Source organism: Lates calcarifer, linkage group LG15 (assembly GCF_001640805.2).
Source record: "Lates calcarifer isolate ASB-BC8 linkage group LG15, TLL_Latcal_v3, whole genome shotgun sequence".
NCBI lineage: Eukaryota > Metazoa > Chordata > Actinopteri > Centropomidae > Lates > Lates calcarifer.
The window spans coordinates 26,785,142-26,807,976 of record NC_066847.1 but is presented as its reverse complement, the minus strand read 5'-3'; the positions used below and the strand labels follow the sequence as shown (position 1 = coordinate 26,807,976).

Below are 22,835 nucleotides of genomic sequence, written 5' to 3'. Positions count from 1 at the left end.
TTGCAAAAAAAAATGAAGAGTGAAATTAACAAACACTTAAGTTGCACTCGGGGGAACCTCTCCTACTTCTGTGCCTTAAGATGCTAATCAGTTCAACATATCTCAATTCTACTGATGAGATGTATATCTGCATTGGAGAGGGATCTCTGCATGAATGCACTCAGGGCTCCTCCTTACTGTTAGATTAAATGATTTGAGCCCAAATTTAATAAATGTCATTTTCTTTCTTTCTTATCGTCTGTATTTCAGATGTCATTGCAGCTTGCTAAATGAAACGTTTGATGATAAACTCAGCTATACCGTAACAAATGTGGAGGGATTTTGTTTTTCTCCTGCATCTGGTTCATTAACTCATTCTGATTTTTACAGATTTGTATTCCAGGTTGAGGTCTTGGTATGTGGGAAATTATGTTATCATGGTGGCATCTGCCTGTTTGAGTTAACTTTATTTTGAATATTGCAACCAAAAACACACCACATAATAAATCATTTTCAGCATTTTCAAATTGAGTTTGGTGCATTGCACAAGCAGTTACATTACAGAAGAGTAGAGGGGGCTCCCTGTGGCGACATAATTGAATACATTTAGATTAGGCACATTATGGCACCATTAGCCAGATATAATTAATTTCACAGGATTAAAGGAATCTAATTCTTCAATCACTATTTGCATAGATAAAAATCTGTCTCTACTTTCAGCCCACATCTTCTCTCTGTGTTGGAGCACGCATATAAAAATGCTTCAATGAATCCAAAGAACAAGATGTTTTATTTCATACAGCTGTGGAGATAATAATATACTTCTGTTTTGGTATGTAGAGATAATCAGATGTTCAGGCTTTGTGACTCACACCTTGTACGTCAACAAAGAAGCTTGTCTAAAGTGGGAAAGTAACAGTAACAGAAGCGGCTGGTGTCTCTGAGGCTGTTTGGATGTATCTGTCACATGATAACAGTAGACAGCAATCGGTTCTCTGGATAAAATTATCTTGTTTGACAGAGGGGAGCCTAAATCTGTGGCACCATTCAAGCACGGCTTTGCAGCATTGTGCTATATGTTATACACTAATTTCTATGCATGCTGCGCAAAGAATTAGATATCTGTACAAAAATATTTAAATTTAATATTCCCATAAATCAGTAATGCAATACACTGAAAATTAATTTTTAATTTAACACCATTTAAAAGTCATTAGCGTCTCTCTTACTTCTGTTAGCTTTCAGTTGCAGAGTCATATTTAGCCATTTGGCCTAGATCAATAATTTGTTAATCTCACAATGAGGCTGTTCTTGCAATGAATGAAAGTGTGCATGAGAGGAATGATCTGACTGATTTTGGAGAATATCTGCACACATTTATATTCCTGGAGAATTACTCCTCTGCTGGTGCCATGTCATCATGATGCATTATCAGAGAGCTCAGTTAACTATTAATAAAATCATTTGACAAATTGCTTTTCAAATCTTACCATTGATAAAAACTAAATGTGACATTACTTTAATAATGGCTGAGTACTGCCTCAGTTATCAGCCATCCATCCCTATACAGTGACATGGAGTCCTGCTGCTGGTAAATCATAAACATGCTCAACTGGCAGCAGTTCTGCTGCAACAGATGCTGTTGCCTATGAGACAAATCCGCTTTACTGCACACCAGTTTTGCAATTTGATTGTAGACGAGTCAGTCTCTCTGTCAGGCATGTTCCTCTTCATCTCTATATCTAATACACTGTTTGGAAATTGGTTTTGTGGTCTGCATGGATGTCCAGTTCCCTGCACCCTGTTCCATTTAGTGTCCCAGTAAGCCATGGGCCCTGCAACTGAGATCCCTGGATGGAACGCAATTAATTGCGCCTGTGCTTTTCCTTTTAAAACATGTCAAAATTTGTGAAAAGGACATATCAGGAGACAACTGTTTGTTTTAGGCTACAAGAGGGCTGGGTCAAAATTTGTGTTACAACTAGTGTTCTTTATACACTGTCTATGGTTACAACATGGGATTTGTTGTTTTCAAAAGATCAGCTGGGAGAGTTGGGGATGGGAGAAGAACAGGCAAACAAACATATGCACAAAAATACAATATTTACTACTACTACTGCTTTATACATATTGGAATTTGCAGACGAGCTTTGTAAAACATAAGGAACTGCATTTTCATATTTTTTTTATTTATTAGCCACGCGCCTTACACGTCTCTGGGAAGCATTGTGCCACAGCGCCCCCCATCTCCACTTGGCGCTATAACGGTCTGTCTGTCAGTGTCAGCCCAAGCAGACTCCTCCTCCGCCATTTTTGACTGTAAACATCCTGCCGATTTTAAAAGGACAGCGGTGAGCGGGAGGAAGGCGACTGGCGCCATCTTGGCTGTTTTAATGAGTACAACAGGGGAGAATTCGCTGGGAGAAATAACATAATCATTGGATTTTCACTCTGAAAGGGGTACTGCCGGTAAGTGTGTTTGCAGCGGAAATATTCACGCATCGCTTTGTTTAATGTACGGGACGAAATAAGCATGCACGTTTGTGTTTATTTGCTGCGGCCTTCACGTTACAAGGAGCCGTTAGCAACCAGCTAGCGATACAGTTATGCTGGCAGAGGGAAAAAAGTATGAGCAGGTTTTGACGAGCGCCTTGCTACAGTGTGCTTTACTTTCTTTACGTGGACGAACTGCAGTAATGTCTGTCGTTTTAGAAACGTTACAATTTTACAGTACGGAAGTAAATTAGGCATAAATACCTCTGCTTTACACGCTCAGCATACGATTTCATTGCACCTTTGTAGTTAGCTGGCGGCTAATTTAGTTGACCCACTTGATGGCGCCGACTATTTAATGGCGTTGACCAACCCTTTGGCGGTCTTAATACATTTTAGTAAGTGCATCTATAACCACGCACATTTCATTCATAGATTCGTATGTGTCTGTGCTAGTTACGAATTCCTGATTCATTTAAACAGAGTACGGGAAAAGTCTCGGTTACAGTGGGCAGACATGTGCATTTCCAGTGTTTGCCTCTCAGGCTGGGAAATAGGCGGAACTCGAATGAAGTCAGCGCTTGTTTTGATAACGTGAAAAATCTCCATTTCCAAATATAGTGCTCTGTATTGGTATTTGACTTACAACTACTAATGGGTAAAGTTATTTATTTAAGCATAACAAGAGACAAAAGAAATACTGCGAAGGAGCGTTATCGATTTCAGGGTTGACGATTGCGATATGTTAGCCAATAAGCCACCGATATGAGATTAGTAATTATTAGGTTATGTTACTGTCTAAAAAGTTTCTTGGAGAGAAAACTTGCCTCATCTTTGTTGCATTATTATTGGGCTAATAGTTGCTTAAAACCGAAGGTGTCTAAAATGAAACCAGTCTGCATTCTGAGGGGAAACTGGCGCACCGCGTCTCTTCTTCGGAGTGATGTAGCCTGACTTGCTAAGAAATAAAGGGGAAAGAAAAGATCCGACCTTACATAGAAATAGTGTAATCTGTAAACCTGTGAGATTTATTCTGGCTTGTGTGGCCATTAAGACTAATGTCAAGTCTGTTTCACAACGTACAATAAAAAAGGTCGTGATTGATAACGAAGTATTACTTCTGTGCGGCAGTCATGCTTCACTGTATAAATATCATGTAGCAAATTATCAGAGATATTGAGGCTAGTTCTGCTGAAGGTGATTTAAAACAGGATTGTTTCTCAGACATTTTTAGTGGATGAACCTGTGCTTCTGGTTCATGCCTTGCATTTTGTTTTTTTGTTTTTCTGTCCCAGCCTCTCTACATTAGTCTAATCTGGGTTTCTCCCTACACATAAACTAATCAATTATGTTTTCCAGGTAAACCTTACTGCAGTGTGAGTGTGTGAGCCAGGGGAACCAGGGCAATGTTCTACGCCCACTTTGTCCTCAGCAAACGTGGGCCGCTGGCCAAGATTTGGCTAGCGGCCCATTGGGACAAGAAGCTGACCAAGGCCCATGTGTTTGAATGCAACTTAGAAAGCAGTGTGGAGAGCATCATCTCGCCTAAGGTAACAAGACAAACATGCATTTTCTCCATTCTGGTGGTCCTGCTTAAGGTGTTGTGTTCACTTTGTATGCCTGAGTCTTGCTCAGATCCCGAGTTATTGCTTGGCTCTGTCCTGTCCTTTGCTGTAATCTTCCCAGAAATTAAGAACAGGAATATTTAAAGTGTTTGCCACGAAAGAAGAAATATTAGGGCAGAATTTGCCCTAGCAGTTATCACAGAAACAAAAACCATTTGCAGTGTCATCATAGACTGGTTTATTTCCTCTGTGTCTTTGCTTTTACGACATACTCCTTGTACTGATAACACAGTTCAGTCTTGTTTTTACAAGAAATGAATATAATGTACCATGCAAACATGACCTTCCTTTTACATGTGGCATTTGTTCCCTTTTTTCTGGCCCTTGTTTTTTCTAGGTAAAGATGGCATTGCGTACATCAGGTCACCTGCTCCTTGGGGTGGTGAGAATCTACCACAGGAAGGCCAAGTACCTTCTTGCTGATTGTAATGAAGCCTTCATCAAGATCAAAATGGCGTTTAGGCCAGGTAAGGGGATATGTTAAGATGTTATCTGGTTCCCAAACAAAAATGTCAGTTTTCTATTGTTGTATTGGACTGAGTTATTGTTGTTGTTTGTGAAGCATACAATCACATAGTACAGTTGTGTATTATAACAATAGTATGATGTGTGTCTGGGCTTAGGTGTGGTGGATCTGCCTGAGGAAAACAGAGAGGCAGCCTACAATGCAATCACCTTACCTGAGGAGTTCCATGACTTTGACCAGCCACTTCCTGATCTGGAGTAAGTTAACATTTATTTCTCACATTTCATCTGCTAATTTTTTTTACTAACACTTATTACCAGTTGAAAGATGGATTGGTCTGTATGGTGAGATATCTGCTCCTTTCACTAGTACTTGTAAGGTTCGGTTTCTGATCCCTGATGTCTTTTTTTTTCTCTGTTGTTTCAAACAGTGACATAGATGTGGCCCAGCAGTTCACCTTGAACCAGAGCAGAGTAGAAGAGATCACCATGAGAGAAGATGTTGGCAACCTCAGCCTCCTGCAGGACAATGACTTTGGTAGGACGTGAAATATATTGATATACTATGCACATTCTTACCTTCCACTGCATATGTGTGAATAGTTAATTTCTATCAGAATGATAGAATTGTTATGTAAAGCAAAACAGAACCACCCCGTTCATATTTTATGATAACAACCTGCTGTACTCTTCAGCTGACTTTGGTATGGATGACCGAGAAATGATGCGCGATGCCAGCACATTTGAGGAGGATATCATGCACGGTGCCACGGCTTCTAACCTTTTGCTAGAGGCTGAGCCTGGTCCGGCTAATCTCCCTGACAAGTCTAACCACATGGAATATGATGACTTTGGGGATGGCTCCATGGGCAACAGTGATGGTGGAATGCTGGGTGAGCAGTTTAATTATTTTTTCTAATCTCATCTACTATAGTGGACCGCTGATAATGTTAGTCTGTGAGATATTAACGATTAACAAAAAATGTTTTTCAAATTAATTCCCTTTGTTATTTCCCAGTTGATAAGCTGCTGAGTTCTGAAGACGGTGGTGGTATCTTCGATGATCCTCCAGCTATCACAGAAAGTGTCATGATGCCTCCAGATCATGGAGACGATGAGGACGACTTTGACAACCTTCAGTCACGTGAGTAAAGCCAAGTTTTTCCTTATCGTGAAGAATATTAAACATCAGATTCTGTTTTGTTTGTTTTTTTTTCCTCCTCCTCGAGGGAAACATTGCAGAAATCACCCTGGAAAACCTGCCTAGTCATGTACCGTCATAAGCAGATTGCACATTGTGTCATTACTCGCCTGTTGAAGAGAAAATGCAATTTTGTGTGTGTCTAGCGGGTCCAGACAGCCCAGACTCTGGCCCTGCAGAACAGCTGCCAGCAGTGGCTGATCAGACAGAACAGACCACTCTGGTTCACAATGAGGAGGAGGCCTTTGCTCTGGAGCCCATTGACATCACTGGTAAGGCTCTCCCTCACTATTCTGTATTCTGTGTATTTTTCATAACATATTGTATTAATTCTTCTTCGAACATTCGATACGTTCTCTAAATACTTCTCAATTCGTTTTAAATTGTATTCAAGAAAGCTACTACAGGAATTTATAGGAAATGATGCCCACAAACATTTCACTGCATATTAAATGCTCACGGTAGTGATTACCTACGATGACAGTATTACTGCCTTACATTGTGAGACAGTAGAGATTTTGCCATACCTTTTACAAGGTAGCTATCTCATAAATATCTGGTTGTACTCAGCAGATACATGCAATGCTGCAAATAAGCAGGCTGCAAAAAAAAAAAACCTCTGCACCACAGTACTGACATATAACTGACAAATGAAGCTCTTACACTTAGCACTGTTTGACAGCCATAGCGCAGGTGCTAAAACATTAGTTTTAATGACAAGAAATATGGTGAAGCAATCAGCAAGTACATTTTTTTTCTTCATGTTTGCAGTGAAAGAGACCAAGGCGAAACGTAAGAGGAAGCTGATTGTGGACAGCGTGAAGGAGTTGGACAGTAAGACCATCAGGGCCCAGCTGTCTGACTACTCGGACATTGTCACCACCCTGGACCTCGCCCCTCCCACTAAGAAACTTATGATGTGGAAGGAGACTGGAGGAGTGGAGAAGCTCTTCTCTCTGCCTGCTCAACCCCTGTGGAACGCCAGGCTGCTCAAGGTAACAAATGTTTGTTACAATAGTGCATTTACGTAAATATGTGCACACGTCCACCCCTAACAATTTGATAACATACTAAAATTCTCAGCTATATGTCTGAAAGCATTCATAGGCATGATTAGCACTTGGAGAACAGTAATGAGCAAGCCATGCTGGTGGTCTTATTCTCAAAGTAGGTCAGACTCAGAAACTATAATGGAAATAGAAAGTATATTTATAATACCGTATCTTTCATTGACATTTTGTAAAGGTAGTAGGATTGAAAATTAGAACATTGAAGAAACAGTAGGTGGAGGAAGTGATTGGTTTTGTCTCTCTTTTCTGTATTCTTTTACACACACATTACCCCTCCAGAATACTGAATGGAAAAACGTATTGATGTGTAATTTGGCAGACTATCCTTTTGTCTTGCATCAGCCTTCCCTAACAGTGCCTACATTTTTACAAAAAAACTGCCTCCAAGCTTAACTGTTAAATCTCTGATGTCAGATGTTCACACGCTGCCTGACGCCTCTGGTGCCAGACGAGCTGAGGAAGAGGAGAAAGGGCGGAGAAGCAGACAGTCTGGATGAGTTCCTTAAAGAGCTGGAGAACCCAGAGGTGCCTCGAGAGGAGGTCATGCACAGAGATGTTATTGGTAAGTTATGCTGGAGCAGATGAGAGGAAATCATCGCAATGCAGACATGCCATCATTTGCATTACAGGAGAAGAGACTGATGGCAGAGATCTGAACTGAGACACTGTCAGTCAATGATTAAAGCTCTGTTCACTTTCAAATTTCTTTATAAAATCCTTCAACATCTCTCTCAGACCAGACTATCATGGAGGAGCCTAGCATGCTGGCAGCCTCTGCAATGGAGGGCAGCAGGACGACCCTTGATGAGACAGTCATGCCTCCTCCCTCCAACCCACGTTCTGTCAAACGCAAGACCCTCGACAAAGAGGGCCCCCTTCCTGTGAGTAATTGTCAACTAACTTGTATTTCTCTCTGTCAAAACAGTGGAATTGAGGTTGCCCATTGTCTCCTCAGCATTTCATGTGGGGATGACAAAAAAGAAAATTCTGTTTAAAGGCCTCTAATGGCAGTTAATTTAGGTGCTTAAGCAGCAGAGTCTTAATACGTGCTAAGTTGGTTCGCAGTTTTTAAACTGCTTGTTACAGAGCAGGTTTAAGGATTTATTATAATCGGGTCACATTGGTCTTATCTGATATCTGATGGAAAAAATGAACCAGATGAGGATTTTTGTTCTCTGTATTCTCTGAATGATTAACTTTGGAAGTGCTTATTGATCACAAAACATAACAATAAACATCAGTTCAGTTGAGTGCACTGTGTACCAGCTTGGTTCTGACTTGGACCTTGCCTTCCCTCTTTCAGATGGCTTCATTGGAGCAGCAGCAACAGGTGGCTGACCGCTCAGTCGTTTCTCAGAGGTTAGACATGCCTCAGGTGGATCTGCCTCCAGAGGAGAGCAGCGTCAACCTCACCCAGCTCGTCCCAGAGCTTGACCTGCTTGGTGAGAAGAGCAAAGACAAGAAGGATGATAGCGATGAAGAAGAGGTGAGGGGAAAATAACTGCTTTCTCTAATACACTGGAGAAATTGTCGTTGGAAGTGATCATGTAATAGTGATACAGTGCTACAACAGAAATCACAAAAACAAGTAAGCTACAGAACAAAAATAAATGGCAAAGCTGGGAAGCTATGTAGCAGTTTAGAAGAAATGCCTCTGTTCAACAAGCTTTTATTTAATTGTATGTGTGTTGTGCTGCATGAGTCTGGGCTGGCTGATGCTGATTACTGTTGTCTCTGGTCCTCAGGAAGAAGAAGGTCAGGCTGGAGACCAAGATCAGGAGGAGAAGAGATGGAACAAGAGAACCCAGCAGATGCTGCACGGTCTCCAGGTACAGAAAAGCTATTATTGTGTTCAAATCATTTTGAAAACAGATTGTAAGTAGACAAAAAGTATTTGTCAGTATAGATTACATCAGGTCAAAAGAAAGGACTTGGACTGACAATTTGTACCTCTGTCTCCATAGCGTGTCATGGCTAAGACTGGTGCAGACTCAGTCAGCCTGCTTGACTTGTGCCGGAACAACAACAGGAAGCAGGCAGCTGCCAAGTTTTACAGTTTCCTGGTCCTTAAGAAGCAGCAGGCCATCGAGGTCACCCAGTCTGAGCCCTACAGCGACATCATTGCCACCGCTGGACCAAGATTTCACCTTATCTAGATATAGGAAGAACAGACAAACACTCTGCTTACAACAGACATACTTTTTTAATTACTCAAGTTTTTTGCCTTTTTATTTTGTGTTTTCCTGTCAGCCCATTTTGTTTCTGGGGAAGGGGTGGGAGTAATTTGGAATGGGTTGGAATCTTTTAAAAAAAAAAAGGATTTTACTGTACTACAGATGGAATCATGCAGTATTCATTTGGTTCAAACGGAGTTAGGAAGAATGTTTAACAATTATATTTATAAAGCAACCTTTTTTAGTCACCAATTTGTAAGCTTTGCTTCATTATGTTTTGTAAGTTAAATTTCCATTGCTCATTCCATAAGTTTTGTACCATTGCCCCTATCACACCAGAAATATTGCAGATTTTAGCGAAAGAGCCCTGTATTTTCACATGGAATCCCATATTGACTCTTTACATGTTCTGGAAAGGTACTGTTTTATTGCTCAGAAGTGTAACCTCTCCTACCGTCTCCTTGTTGCACTTGTTCTTTCATGATAAATAGAAAGGTTAATCTGTCAAAAATTGGTAAATCTTACCTGGCATTAAATATCATGTTTCAGATGTATAATTCAGGCAGTTTATCAATTAAGTTTTATGTAATTTTTTTAATTTGTACCTTTTTACGTTTATGCTTATTCACCCTTTTGCATTATGTAACTAGGTAATGTACTTGTTACAGTTAAGTTCTGTATCCCACCTTTTTAGTCTTCTGGTAACTTCTAGTTGTGATACATCTGTAAAGATTTGAAATAAAGTGTTTTAAGTACTTGGTAACTGGATATTAAATTATTTATGGTGTCATTTTTAAACAATGATCTTTATAAGTCAATATATGAATGTAATGATTTATTGAAAAAAAAAGGAGTTCTGTTCTTCCAGTGGTTCATCATTAATTCTACAGAGCCGCAGAGTGGGAATAGATGAGTGTTTAATTACAGATTTTTGTTTCCATTTGCAGCTTAGTGTTTCAAACGAATTGAAGTATTGATCACTCGTGTTACGGTGCTATCGGCCCAATTAATAAAATTTAACTCCAAACTAGAGACTCCCTTAGCCCTCGTTTCTACACGGACAGGAAAACGGACGCGTCGTTACCGGAAACGTCCGTCAGTGAAAACTCTCCTTCCTTTACCCGCGTGTGGTGGTGTTAGATGGCTTCACGTAAAGAGTCTGTTTCAGTATCGACCTCCGGGATGGCTTCTACGGGCGGCACTTTGGACTCTCCTGTCAAACAGATCCAAATTGAGGGACTGGTAAGTGTTACTGTGGTGCTGTGATGTTACGTATTACATTTCTGCGGCGGTTGTGAAAGAAACCGGTTCCCAAGTGTTAACAGATGTGAGTGCTAGCTAAATGTGAGCATCATCATGGCGGACAGATAAAGCGATCTCTTGCACTTAAACCATGGCCACTAACCTTACCCATGACGTTACTAAGAGAATAAGTAAAAATTGTTGTTTACAACCTCCCAAATGGTTGACCGGCTAATAACTGGCTTGTAAGCTAAGTTAGCTGGTGTTAGCATTTAGTAAGCTACAGGAGCATTTCATTTAAAATGCAGGACCTCCCTGATGGTTAGGTTAAGGGAGCAAACATGAGATGATTACGATGATGCCTCTTACCTCAATTTCACACAACTGTTGCTACATACAACACAAATAAGAGTGTTTTACTGGAGGCAGTAATCAGCCGTGTGCATTATCACAAGCATTCTTTTTCAAAACCATAGGTTACAGTAATTTCGCCATTTAGGAATTCATAAAAATGAGGCCAACATATCCTCAAGTATAGGCTTCACAGAGTATCCGTGTACCCTCTTGAAAACAAATTTTGTCAAGTCTTAAGTGAAGCCTTTCGACTCATTCTTGGTTTTTAAAAAATCAAAGGTGTTACTTTATTAGTACCTGTATGGATGCAATAATTTGACTAACATGTAAATGGAATTATACAATTTTTTTGAAAGCTCAGTATTAAGAAAAATACAACAGTAAATTGCTGATGTTCATCTCCCTCACTTGCCTTGCAGCACAAAGTGGTTCACCAGTGACATCTTGATCTCTGGACTGTCTTTCATTCTAAATGAATTTTACTGTTCTGGAAAATATCTATTACAGTCAAATTCTTCTCTTTGAAAGAAGGGTGCTTGTTTTCAATTTGGCCCTTTTCAACTTACTTTAAACATTCAACAAAGTGTCTAAATTTCCTTTCCATGTTACTGTTGATGTTCTAAAGCCAATTAAATATGTTTGGATTTGGTGGCACTATTGCTAGGCAGTGTAACCTAAAGCGTTTTGTGGCACATGTTGAAATTGAACTTAAAACAACCTAACCACTGTACATTCTGTAGTACCCTTGTATTAACAGCAGAGGACAAACTTGCTTCACTGCTATGCACGCCATCCTGCTGCCCTAAACTGCACTGGACATAAAACAGCTCATTTGCCTGGTGCGCCTGAATGTGGTAGCAGGACTTTTAACTTGCCAGCTGCTGCCTTCCTTTTATCTTGCTCATTAAAGCTGCCCTAGAGTCTCAGGCCCTAATTTCAAATCTAAATATTTCACCTCATTGTGTATTATTTAGACCTCTAATGAGATTTCCTTAATTCATTTTCTCAGTCTTATCAGCCAAACATTTTAATTGCAGTAGTTAAATAAAAAACAGTTGAGAGCTGTTGAGTGTGTGCTCTTATTTGGATTCAGGCTGTTGAAGGAAAGGTGTCTGTTTGAGGAAGAGTTACAAAACATGTTTCACCTGAATGCATTGATACGCAGCAGTTGCTGCTGTGTTGCGTCATGACCCGTCTGTCGGAGGTTTAGCTGGAGGGTTGCCCATAGACAGCATCACCACTGCTGTGTAGTAAAATTGGATTGTTTCCTTGCTTTTGAAGAGGTTTTAGTGGTTGATGTTGCCACAGGAGTGGAGTGCTGCACAGCAATGGGTTCCATTAAACACCTACTGAGATCACACAACAATGGCCTGTATGTTTTGAAAAAGACTTTTTATTCATTGTGACGTGTGATGCATGTTAGACACAGGTCTTATTTAGGTACTGTGAATTAGGGAAAAGTCAGAGTATATGGTGCAGCACATTTTGGCATTTTTGAAATGAAAGCTCAGGGGCATAAAAAGGCAGAAAATTAGTTTAATTTTAATGTTTATTGCAGCAGTGGCAGACATTTTCTTTGTTTTTTCAGTGAATATATGAATGAGTGAGACACTGTTGTAGAACAGTCCCTTTTCCCCCTTGAGGCTTTTCCACTTGCCTCAGGTCCTTAAGCTTGGGTGCTTCAGGAAGGTGTTCACACAATGTAATGTGACACAAATCATCTGTAACACACACAGACACAAGAAATGACTTACTACCCAGTGTTGAAACATATGTTCCCATCTGTCCAGTATAGTTACTCATTACTGTGGTTGTTCTACCACATTTGCAAGACTGGATTACTTGAAGTATCAGCAAGTGTGGCTTAATACTACATGACATACTACTTGAGCAGATACTAGGCCAAAATGCAACAAAAGACCAAGTGGTGTAGGCATTTACAACACAGCCAAACAAGCTTGTGTTGTTTTAATAGAACAAGTCAGTCAAAAACAATCGCACCTGCAATCTGATTTCATGCTGCACATGGTTCCAAACAACAGCAGGTCACAGTAAAGTTACCTTGCTTCTTGTTGCTCTGCTACTGCCCTGAAAATATATTTTAAAAAATCTACTGAGGGGAAAAAACAGAAAATGTCTGTTTTCTTGTTTTGTTTATGCTGTGACCACTTTATAGTAAAAGGCACCTTATGTTTCACTAGTGAATGTTAATGTGAAGTAGTAGCATTACGAAATGTAGTTTGCATCAGTAGCAATTTCATACAACCCCCCTCTATTTAAAGACAATTTTAATGATATGCGGGACTGGCGGACTCCGCCACTAACAATGATAAGTAACCATATCCATGGTTTTGTTCATACCATGGTTCTGTATTGAGTTGTGATACAGTATTGTGGATTGTTTTGCGGTAAACAGGTAAAATGTAAATACACTGAATGTCTACATAGTCCATAAATAATTAACAAGATTACCAAATAGGTTTGTAATGCCATCCTTACAAAAAGAACACTAATGGTGAATTTTGTGTGAAGCATTCTTACGTGGATTAATCCAAACAAATCATCTTATAATGTGTAATGTGAGAGTTATGACTGCAAATGAAATTTAGTGGTATCTAATAAAGAGTAGAGTAAGCAGAGTTGTGAATCTTTACTGTGAGCAGGTGGTGTTGTTAAAAGTCACTTTACTTCTTGACTATTTCTTCCCCTACTTTGCAATAACACCTCCCGTTGATTTTTGTCAAAGCCACTGACTGTCATATATCAGTCTTGGATAACTTCACACTCCAAGTCCAACTTGGACCAACAAAATCAAACATGTTTGAGAAAGATCTCATCAGGCCAATAAGCAAACGCTGGCAGATGAAGTGTGAATCGAGGGGGGGTCTTCATCCATGGTGTAACCCAACTGATGACTCATGCCACTCAAAAACGTTGTCTTTGTCAAGTATATTACAGCCAATGTTGTGTGTAGAGTTCGTCTACACATCAGCAGTGCAAAAAGAAAACTCATTATGAGATTGTCTCTCTTGTGGTACTTTCTCATAACTTGAGCCCTGTTGTGAGGGCAATATGAGCCCTTTTTGTATGAGCAAGAAAGAAGATTTATGATAAGAATTAAAGGCAGGCAACGGGGGATTTTGACCGCAATTTATTCTGCACAATTCAATTTTAAGCTTGTTGATTTATAATGCACTGTCCACATATCAATCTTGGGCCTCTCCACATGAGGTGAGCTCACTGGGCTAGCTGCTGGTGAGCTAGATCAATAAAATTGTATGCGAGCGTGTGTATGCGTGTGAGAGAGAGGGTACGAGAGTAGCGGGGAAGGGCAGTGCTGGAGAGAGTGAGCCTGTGTGCGTGTGTGTGTGTCCATGTGGGTTTGTACAAACTTGGAGCTTTCCAGGCTTTGCTTACAATACCTGATGGCATTTACCCAACACCAGGAAGCCAGCACAACAAATCCACTGATACCTCCATCCTTCCTTCCTTTCCCATCTTTAGTGGGATCTACAAAAATGCTCTCTTTGAAGCATTTCTGTAGATTCAGGAGTTTTCTTAAAGCCCTGCTTGAATTTAATTTTATTTATTTGACCTTCCTGAAGTTGTTTTTGGCCAATTGTCCATCTCTCACCTCCTCCTTTTCCAGACTGATGCCATTTAAGTGTGTGATGAACAGATTGCCAAGAATTAGATAGCTGAAAGCAATGTGTATCTGTGCTATTTGCTCTCACTGATGGAGGGAGACTAGAAAAGGTATTTGCTGGCAGAAAAAGGAGCCAGAGCTCAAAGGGGGGCAGGGTGGGCTTTGTAAGGCAGGTAGCGCTGCTGACCCTGAGGAACCCCACCCCACCCCACCCCACCCCCATCTCCTTCGTCATCATTTGTTCACCTGTCTGCACACCCTGCTCTCACCTGGTCCCCTCACGCTCTTTTTTGTTATCATTACCGTTATCCTTTTGGTTTCTCTCGCTCATATTTTCACTATTTCATTTCCTCCTTTCCTCTTTCCTCTCTCATCACCTTCCCCATCATGTTCTCACTCACACATTTTCTCCCTCTCTCTCCACCACCCCCCACCCCCACCCCTCCACTCCCCCGACCTATTGTTCAGACCTTCGCCCCTCTCCGTCAGAGAAGCCAAAGCAGGCAGGCAGGCAGAGAATGAGATTTGTTTTTCTCTCCACTCCACCCCATATCGTCTCCCTTCTCCCGCCCCTAGCTCTTTTACTTGTTGCATGACAGGTCCAGCACTCTATTGAAATAAATCATCTCTCAGGACAGATGTGTGTGTGTGTGTATGCATGTGTGCGCATGGGCCTGTGAGACCAGTAAGGGCTCCCTCATGGTAGTGATGGGTGTTTTGTTGTGAGCATGGCTCCGGGACTGCCACCCTGCTCCCATGTGTATGTGTGTGTATGTGTGTATATGTGTGTATTATTAATGCCTCTGGCTGTGACCTGCCCACACTGTTATCAGCGTGATTTATACTCTCCCCCTCCACACTATACTTTCAGCTTCTTGTTCTGTTCTTGTTCATTTAGACGCTTTGCTGTATTCTCCACTCTTTGCCTCAGCTGCCTTTTTTTTTGCTGGTCAGTGCATCTCATGATGGGTAGGTGTTTGTGTGTGTGTGAATTTGTCCATGTCTACACAGTTTTGTGTGTGCAGAAATAAGCCATAGCGCTTTCGTGCTGTCCTTGTTGCTGGTGACGCAGCATTAGAGTTTTAAGCAGCTCCTCAATCATGTGGAGGCTTGTCCTTTTGGCCCATTTTTATCTGGTATTAAAAATTAAACGCATACCATGATGCATGGACACCCTGTCTAGATGAGGCACGACGATGTGGGATATCAGACTACAAGTCCAAATATACCTTCCCACTATCCGAGGGTAGTATTTTTCTGAAAGTTTCACTGGATTTAGGTTTTATTCTTTATCTGTACCGCCTCTTCTTTCTCCAGTGTAAATTGCTAAGCTGTGCTGAATACTAACTGGCCTTTTGTACGCACTCAAGATCAGTGATGCACCAGTGTTGGAGCCTGCAGGTGGTGCTTACCTCTCAATTTACCACTCAACCACAGCCAGTGATTGCCTGAGTAACCTGTCCGAGAATTTTCTCTTAACATAACATCACTTTTTGGCAGTATTGTGGTTTTACATAAGAGCTTGGTGACTAGTGAAGAGTATAGAATGTTGGCTGAGGATTTATTATGCAATTTAGTGTCGATGTAATGGGTGTTTTAGTGATGTGGTATATTTCTTGGCCATCTAACGTGCTGTACGGCACCAGTCGAACTGAAATTTCAATCCTCCTCACTTTCTGTGCAGGGATGTACTCTGTGTCCACTTTATTAGGTACACCTGTACAATCTCATGCAATCCATTATTACATAACTGTCCTGCCTTAAAGTCTGCTTCTGTGATGCCTGTAATGTTCATCAGTGTCAAAAATACTCTGTTAATTAAATCATATAGGAATAAACATAATTGAATTTGTGGTTTCTGACAATTTCAACAAAAAAAAGCATTATAGTCTTCCACTCAGAAAAGGAATGCTTGCAAGCTATCCCTAGTAATTAGAGAGCTGCATTGATAAATCAGCTGGCCGATGTATCAGTCATTAGTTAATTGTAGATCATTAGTTTCTGTTAAAACGTGGGCCAAAATGTAAGGTTTTTCAATCATAATATCTCCATCTTATTTTTGTCACAAAAAACAAACACAAATCTAAGGAATCCATATCAAGATTGTTGTTTCTGTTTAAAAATTGGCTGATATATTTTTTATGAATTTATGTCACTCCCAAATTTCAGTATCAATTTGAAAAATCAGTATCAGTGGGGCTACAGTAGTCTAGCTCCGCACTAGATGTTAAAAAATAAATACAACTTAAATAAAGTCAGAACAAACACCAAGGATATATACAGAGTTAAAAAATAACTCGAATTTCAGTCTCAAGTTAATGTGTTTAATAGTGTCCCTTACAGACATCTGCGGTGCAATTGGTCACGATTCAAACATTGTTACAAAACAGTGACTGAAAGTGTTGGATTTTTAATGTTGCTTTATTAAAAAAATTGAGTAGGAATTATTTTATAATAGGTTTGCAGAGTGGAGGTGGTGAACTAGCTAAGGGTGAGCTGAACCTTGTAAGCATTAGCAGCTATAAAGGCTGCACACAGGCAAGTGGCGAGCATTCATTTTTAGGAAATCTGATTGTTTGCAGCAGTATTTTTGCAATCTCTGCACACCCTGTTTGTGTTTATGACCCACTACATCAAAGCACAGTCACCACATCACTATTATGTGAGCTGTAGGGAGGACAGACCGGATGTCAGTGGATAGTGAAACCAAACTCCTAACATGTTTGAGATATATATTTCATAATTCAACTGGTCATTATAAAGTGATGTGTGCAGGGTGTCACTGTAAGAGAGATGAAGCCTCCCACTTCACAAAATAAAGGTTAAAGGTAATGAAAACGCTACTCATGATTTGAACTCCTGCTTCATTGTATTAAATCTGGTGGTAGTAGAGGTCATGATGAAAATAGTCTTGATTATTATGCATTATTATCCATTCTTATTGTATATGTTCACATATAAGAGCATATAATATTTTTTTAATCAAGTTCTAAATCAACATCATTAGTATACGGTTTAATGTACTGTGGATGAAAAACTATTTATTTTGTCACTGTTTTCCCAATGGCATTAATTAAACAGTTGAATGTATTTGTAGAACATAATGTGGAAAAGAACAGAGAAAGGAAAACCACAAATCTGTTGCAGGAGGGATGAAAAACACAGCAGCTTGTAAAAAAGAAACATCAACCAAACTAACCCCAACACAAACTAATGAGCACAAATCAACATGACGAGCAGAGACGCTACTGAATTGAATAACATAAATCAAAGGATGATAAAATACAATAACTAGAAATGCTCTGACAGCCACAAAATGCAACAATTGCAAACAATTGGCACAATAAATAAATTGGCTCCGGTCCAGAAAATGAAATCATTTTTCAGAAACTGTTATTGAAAGGCGGGTGAAGCTTCCTTTCCTCCCCCTCTGCCTCTGTTCTGTTCCGGCAGTTCGATACTCCAGTGATATTGCTCTTTCTGTTTTCACAGGTGGTGCTGAAGATTATCAAGCACTACCAGGAAGAGGGCCAGGGCAGCGAGGTGGTTCAGGGCGTCCTGCTGGGCCTGGTAGTTGACGACCGGCTGGAGATCACCAACTGCTTCCCCTTCCCCCAGCACACCGAGGATGATGCAGACTTTGATGAAGGTAGCTGAGAGCAGTTGTTCCCTTTCTATTTATGCTATTGATCCTTTCTTGCAGCTGGAAAAATGCACACTCCCACACAATATAACACAATATATACATCACAACAGAGTCTGAAATGAATACCTGTTGAGTACAAAATGCCAGTAAAATATGTCTTTACATGGATGGAGTGATGGGGTTTACTTCTACGATGGCTGGTAGATTTAAGAGATAATATGTGACTGATTTGGTAACACGAAGGTTTTACTATTTGCTTATTTTCACATTTTAAATATCCACTACAGATTGCTTTTTTTAAATTTTAACTCTTCTGCATGTCATGATGAATTGCAAATTGGGAAACTGGCATACCAAATGGCACTGAAAATATGTCAAGTTAAATAAGTTGAAACATTTCTGTGATAAATGTGTAGGGGTATTTTAGTAGTTAGCTGATATTATTTAGTGTAAAGTCCTTGACAGTTAAACTGAAAACTCTGTTTCAGTCAATATGTAATTCTGATTTATTAAATAAGATAGCACAAGTATGAATAGACTGTCGTTGATTTCTACTACAACTTTTATATGTAGTCTCAAACAAAAAATTTGACAGAAATTAAAAAAAGATAACTAAAATAAAACAGGGACTTGTCTGTTGGTATATATGTGTTTTTGAGAAATAGTCTGGGGGTCACCATTCTGAGCCCAGTAAAATTTCTGCAAAATAGACAGTTGAGGCCAGGAGCCAAGGTACAGTCACATGAACAATTCACTGAATGCTGCTGTGTTTTCCGAGAGGAGTGTGTGAAAGATGCCCACAGGCACAGTGTTAAGGACAATGCCGACTTTTAACTAACTAGGTGCTGGGCGTCCTACACTGTCATTGCCAGGGTTGATGTGTGAGAGCAGTGGCGAAGGGATGGAATTTCTCCAGTGTTCATGTTTCAGGTGGGCGGTGCGAACGTGCGTGGGGTTCGATTTAGTTTTTATTTGCACACAGACACGTTCTCTTTCCCCTCCTGCCTTCTCCCGTCAGCGTTCATATCAAAGGATGCCATGTCCTCTGACCTCAGCCTTTCTCCTATCAAGGCTTGTTGTTTCCTGTGCCTTGTTAGCACAACAAAATCTGCTACAAGCCAGGCTGAAGGATGGGAAGGTGAGCAGATGCGGGGAATGGAGGGAAGGGAGAAAATCCTGCTCTAACAGGCCTCGGCTGCTAACGAGCAACTGTCAAAAATTCAGCAAGAGACACAAGCGCCAATGGTGGCTGAAGGTCATTAGTGTCAGGAACAGTTCACGCTCTGTGTGTGTGTCTGTGTTGGCGAGTGTCATGGCTTGTTGTGCTGTTGACTTTTGATGCGCTGGATTTTCCGTCTGTCACTCGCTTTTAGTTAACAAGGACTTCATTGAGGATCGCCTTGCCATGTAGCCTTGGAAAAATTTACAGAGCTACAACAGAATTCCTCTCAACAGGGCTTTTGATCCAGCTGCTAGAGGTGACAGACTTCAGGCTATCTGTCACCATAGAGTCAGATTCCAAATGGAAATGTGTTAGTAGTCATTCATGTTGTGTGTGCTATTTGGTGTCGAGATGATTTTGAATGGAGAATAGTGCTGCAGAATGCTTTTGTCTCTGCTTACAAAGTGTGTTTATGCTACACTCGAGATTTCATCATCTGCTTTCATCACAGCTATGGAAAGAGACTTACATGTAAAATTATCACACAGGCAAAATGTGAAAAATTTATTTTATGTCTGTACATTGGGTCATTTTGTTCTCATACTTCAGCCTGAATTGTCCACCCACGCACCCAGCTGACCAGCCAGACTGCTCTTTTCTCTCTCGTTTCCCCTGTAGCAACTAATTGTTAGTGTTTCTTCAGTGCTGATGTTAGGGCAGGTTGACTTGACCCGCTGCAGATGCAACAGTGCACAGAACAACAGAAGTTTTTTTGATGGGTGAATTGGGCAATGAAACAATCACGTCTCTATGGAGGATCTGTGAATTTAATGTTGACATTGAAATCCTACTTAAGACCCCATAGTTTAACTGTGAAATCTTGGGAGTTCATATCTATCCCTGTCAGATGGTGTAATTCATATTTAGTTCAATTGGTTGATCAATTCAGATTTCATTTATTGGTTAAAAACCACATGCTTCTAAAACAATGTCTACCGTCGCATCAGTAATGACAAACAATGGGCAGTGATACTCCCGATAATGTTTTGGATAGTGCCCAAAGAGGAATGCAGACTGCAGACTGGCAGTACTAGTGTCATCTGGTCAAATCCAGTATTTTCAACAATGCTAGACGGGTGTATGTTCTTGCCAATAACAGCTTATTGTTATAGTAGTAGTTACAGTAGGAGTGGGTGTACTTTGGAAGTAATTGTTTTCACTTTGTTGTAACTTGTGCTGGGTTGAGTGCCTCTGGAAGTAATGTTTCAGTGCTCCATTATTCTGTACCATGCTAGGGGTTTTTGTGGAAGTAGATTGCCTCAAGTAGGTTTTTGATTGGGCAACTTGACAGCAGAAGAGGGGGTCACACACACATAGTTATACCACACACTTATGTATGCACTAGAGGCACAGGAGGAAATTTCAGCCAAAATCTGTTTTTGACAGTTGATGAATTTTTCCACTGAATATGGTTGGTTCTGTGTTTTTTATATCACTGTAGCCCTATCTCTGACTATTGACTTTCTGATACATATCAGTTGATTGTTACACCCCGAGATGAAGCTTTAGATGTACGTCTTGAAAGACTCAGCAGAGCAGCACATACTCTGTTCACCTCCAATCAGACACCCTGAGCACGTTTAGTTTCCAAGGTCTGCATGTGTGGGTATATCTGTCTTTCTGCTGTGTGTTTGCCTGAACCGGTGTTGTCTGTGTGTATATACCTGAGTCTTACACTGACTCATTGCCTGCTAGAGGCCCCTCAGATCAGAATTACTCCTCCAATCTATTCCTAAGGGAAAGATGGACAGGATTGGCAGCTACGTGACTGTGTGTGGTTTTTTTTTTTTTTTTTGGTTGTGTGTGTGTGTGTTTGTGTGTGTTTGAGACGAAGCAAGTCTGTGTGTGTATGTGCTATGCTGCATTTTCATCAACAGGTGCCAGTGTGGAGCTGTACTTGCAGGACATTCCATGGCAGAAATGTGACCAATATGACTGAGAAAAAGATAGAGAAAGAGAGTAATCGAGTGCACAGCAGAATCAGGCTCTGATAAAAAAAAAAAAAAAAAAAATTAAAAAGGAGAAGAAGAAGAAACCTTGGCTGAACCCCAACCCTCCTATTGCCTGTGTCCTTGCATACTTTGTCCTTGTATCATTGACAAAATGTATGGAGAGAGATGTGTGGAACCACAGATAGTTATTCTCTAGACATTTTCTGCAATAGAGGGACCCAGTTCGCATGTTAATAATGTTCTTTGTCCCTCATCTTTTGTTGTGATATTGGCAATAATACAAAGACCTATCCTGATAAAGAGATTATTATTATTATTTATTAAGGATGGCGACATACAAGAAATCAGACCTTGCAAGGTATTCACTGTGACCCTCCCCTGCTCTAACCGAGACAAATACAGACACACACACACACACTATATATATTAATATATATACACACACGCGCGCACACACACATACATATACACACCCTCCTCTACTGCTATTTTGCCAATTCAGGATTAGGATTCAATTGTGAAAAGGATTTGTTACATAAAAGAAGTAACTTTTCAGTGTTTTGTTATGATGCCTAACATACATTGAGCAATTGTTCAATATCGTCATTTAACTTTTTGTGAAGGTGTTGCTGTTATTGCTATTTCCACTGAGAATCAACACCTTACTGCAGCTTTCAGGTCATTGTTTGACTCGCTGGTCCGTATGGTGGACTGCCTATGGCTCTTGCCAACCTCTGCACCCTGTCAGCACTTAATGTACATATATTGAAAATGCCACTGCACCTCAGGTTTTGACAGTGCGTGGGTGTTTACTTTTTCTTGTTTCATCCTTGCATGTTTGGCCATGCACCTGTCTATTCTTATACAGCTTTACAAAGATTGGTTTTCAATTTTTTATACTCTCACTAACCGCTATCCAAAAAAAAAACAAAAACAAAAAAAAAAAACTGGGGGCAGCTGCTCCCATCTTATAAGTTCATGCAAATGGATTGCACGCTGCACAGAGTTCACTGCCCAGACCAAAATAGCAAAGAAATGATGTAAGTGTAGTGTAGTGAAGTAAGTGGCTGGAAAGAAGAGCTCAACAGCTAGTTAGCCACAGAGATCCAGATATTATTCATGCGAGGTGGTGCACTAGGACTAAAATGTTAAGAAAAGTAGTACAAAAACAAGTCAAAAGGTAAATCATCATCATGTTTCTGTACTGTAGTAGGTGATTTGACCATGCAGTGAGTTACAAAGCTATTTATGCTCTACATGTCATTTATTTTGGTTAGATCTGACTCAAAAGTAGGGTAAAAGTAACAAAAAAGAGCCTCACCAAATTGTTAATATCAGTTGGTTAAACAACTGATGAAATGTGGCTCAGTGCAATTCACAGACTTGTAAAGCGTGATTGGGTTGCCTATTTGATTTGTAAGTAGGGATTGTATCAAACTAACTGTTGCTCAGTGCCAATTTTAGGAAGTGCATTTGATATTCAACCCATGTCACTAGTATTCAGCAGCAGGAGGAGGTATCCTGAAGGTAGAACAAAATTAGCCTGTTCTTTTCTTTTCTTTTTTTGCTTCCCTTCACCTTCTAATACCTCTCCCTCTTTTCCCCTCCCTTTCTTCTCTAGCTCACTGGTAAAAAGAGCTGCCTCCGCCCTTTTTTCCAGTCATTTCCCTCCTTCCTTCCCAGCAATCACTGACACTGCTTCCTTCCTTTTGTACTTTTCACCATCCCTTCTTTTCTTTTCTCATCCTTTGTTCTCTCCCCCATCG

At 40.4% G+C, this 22,835-nt stretch overlaps 2 protein-coding genes across 2 annotated transcripts in view; both read left to right on the top strand.

The window, feature by feature from the left end:
• Positions 1-2,281: 2,281 nt before the first annotated feature.
• Positions 2,282-9,770, top strand: LOC108888694 (double-strand-break repair protein rad21 homolog A). The gene is made up of 14 exons (XM_018684799.2): positions 2,282-2,448; positions 3,832-4,022; positions 4,435-4,564; positions 4,721-4,820; positions 4,994-5,100; positions 5,258-5,455; positions 5,581-5,706; positions 5,910-6,035; positions 6,535-6,758; positions 7,248-7,395; positions 7,569-7,714; positions 8,137-8,319; positions 8,579-8,662; positions 8,798-9,770. The coding sequence occupies exons 2-14, from the start codon at positions 3,879-3,881 to the stop codon at positions 8,987-8,989; spliced, it is 1,908 nt and encodes a 635-aa protein (XP_018540315.1). The 5' UTR covers positions 2,282-2,448; positions 3,832-3,878; the 3' UTR covers positions 8,990-9,770.
• Positions 9,771-10,082: 312 nt separating this feature from the next.
• LOC108888703 (eukaryotic translation initiation factor 3 subunit H) overlaps positions 10,083-22,835 on the top strand; it is a 50,790-nt gene continuing 38,037 nt past the window's right edge. The window contains exons 1-2 of the mRNA XM_018684812.2: positions 10,083-10,249; positions 17,742-17,898. Of these exons, the coding sequence (XP_018540328.1) occupies positions 10,148-10,249; positions 17,742-17,898 (259 nt within the window). The 5' untranslated portion in view covers positions 10,083-10,147. The remainder of the gene's footprint in view (positions 10,250-17,741; positions 17,899-22,835) is intronic.

What these genes read in the sequence shown, in the direction of transcription:
- LOC108888694 (XM_018684799.2), top strand. Translation starts at nt 3,879, where the DNA reads ATGTTCTACGCCCACTTTGTCCTCAGCAAACGTGGGCCGCTGGCCAAG. An exon ending in CAGTGATGGTGGAATGCTGG is followed by an intron (nt 5,456 to 5,580) that starts GTGAGCAGTTTA and finishes GTTATTTCCCAG; the next exon opens with TTGATAAGCTGCTGAGTTCT. An exon ending in GGAACGCCAGGCTGCTCAAG is followed by an intron (nt 6,759 to 7,247) that starts GTAACAAATGTT and finishes CTCTGATGTCAG; the next exon opens with ATGTTCACACGCTGCCTGAC.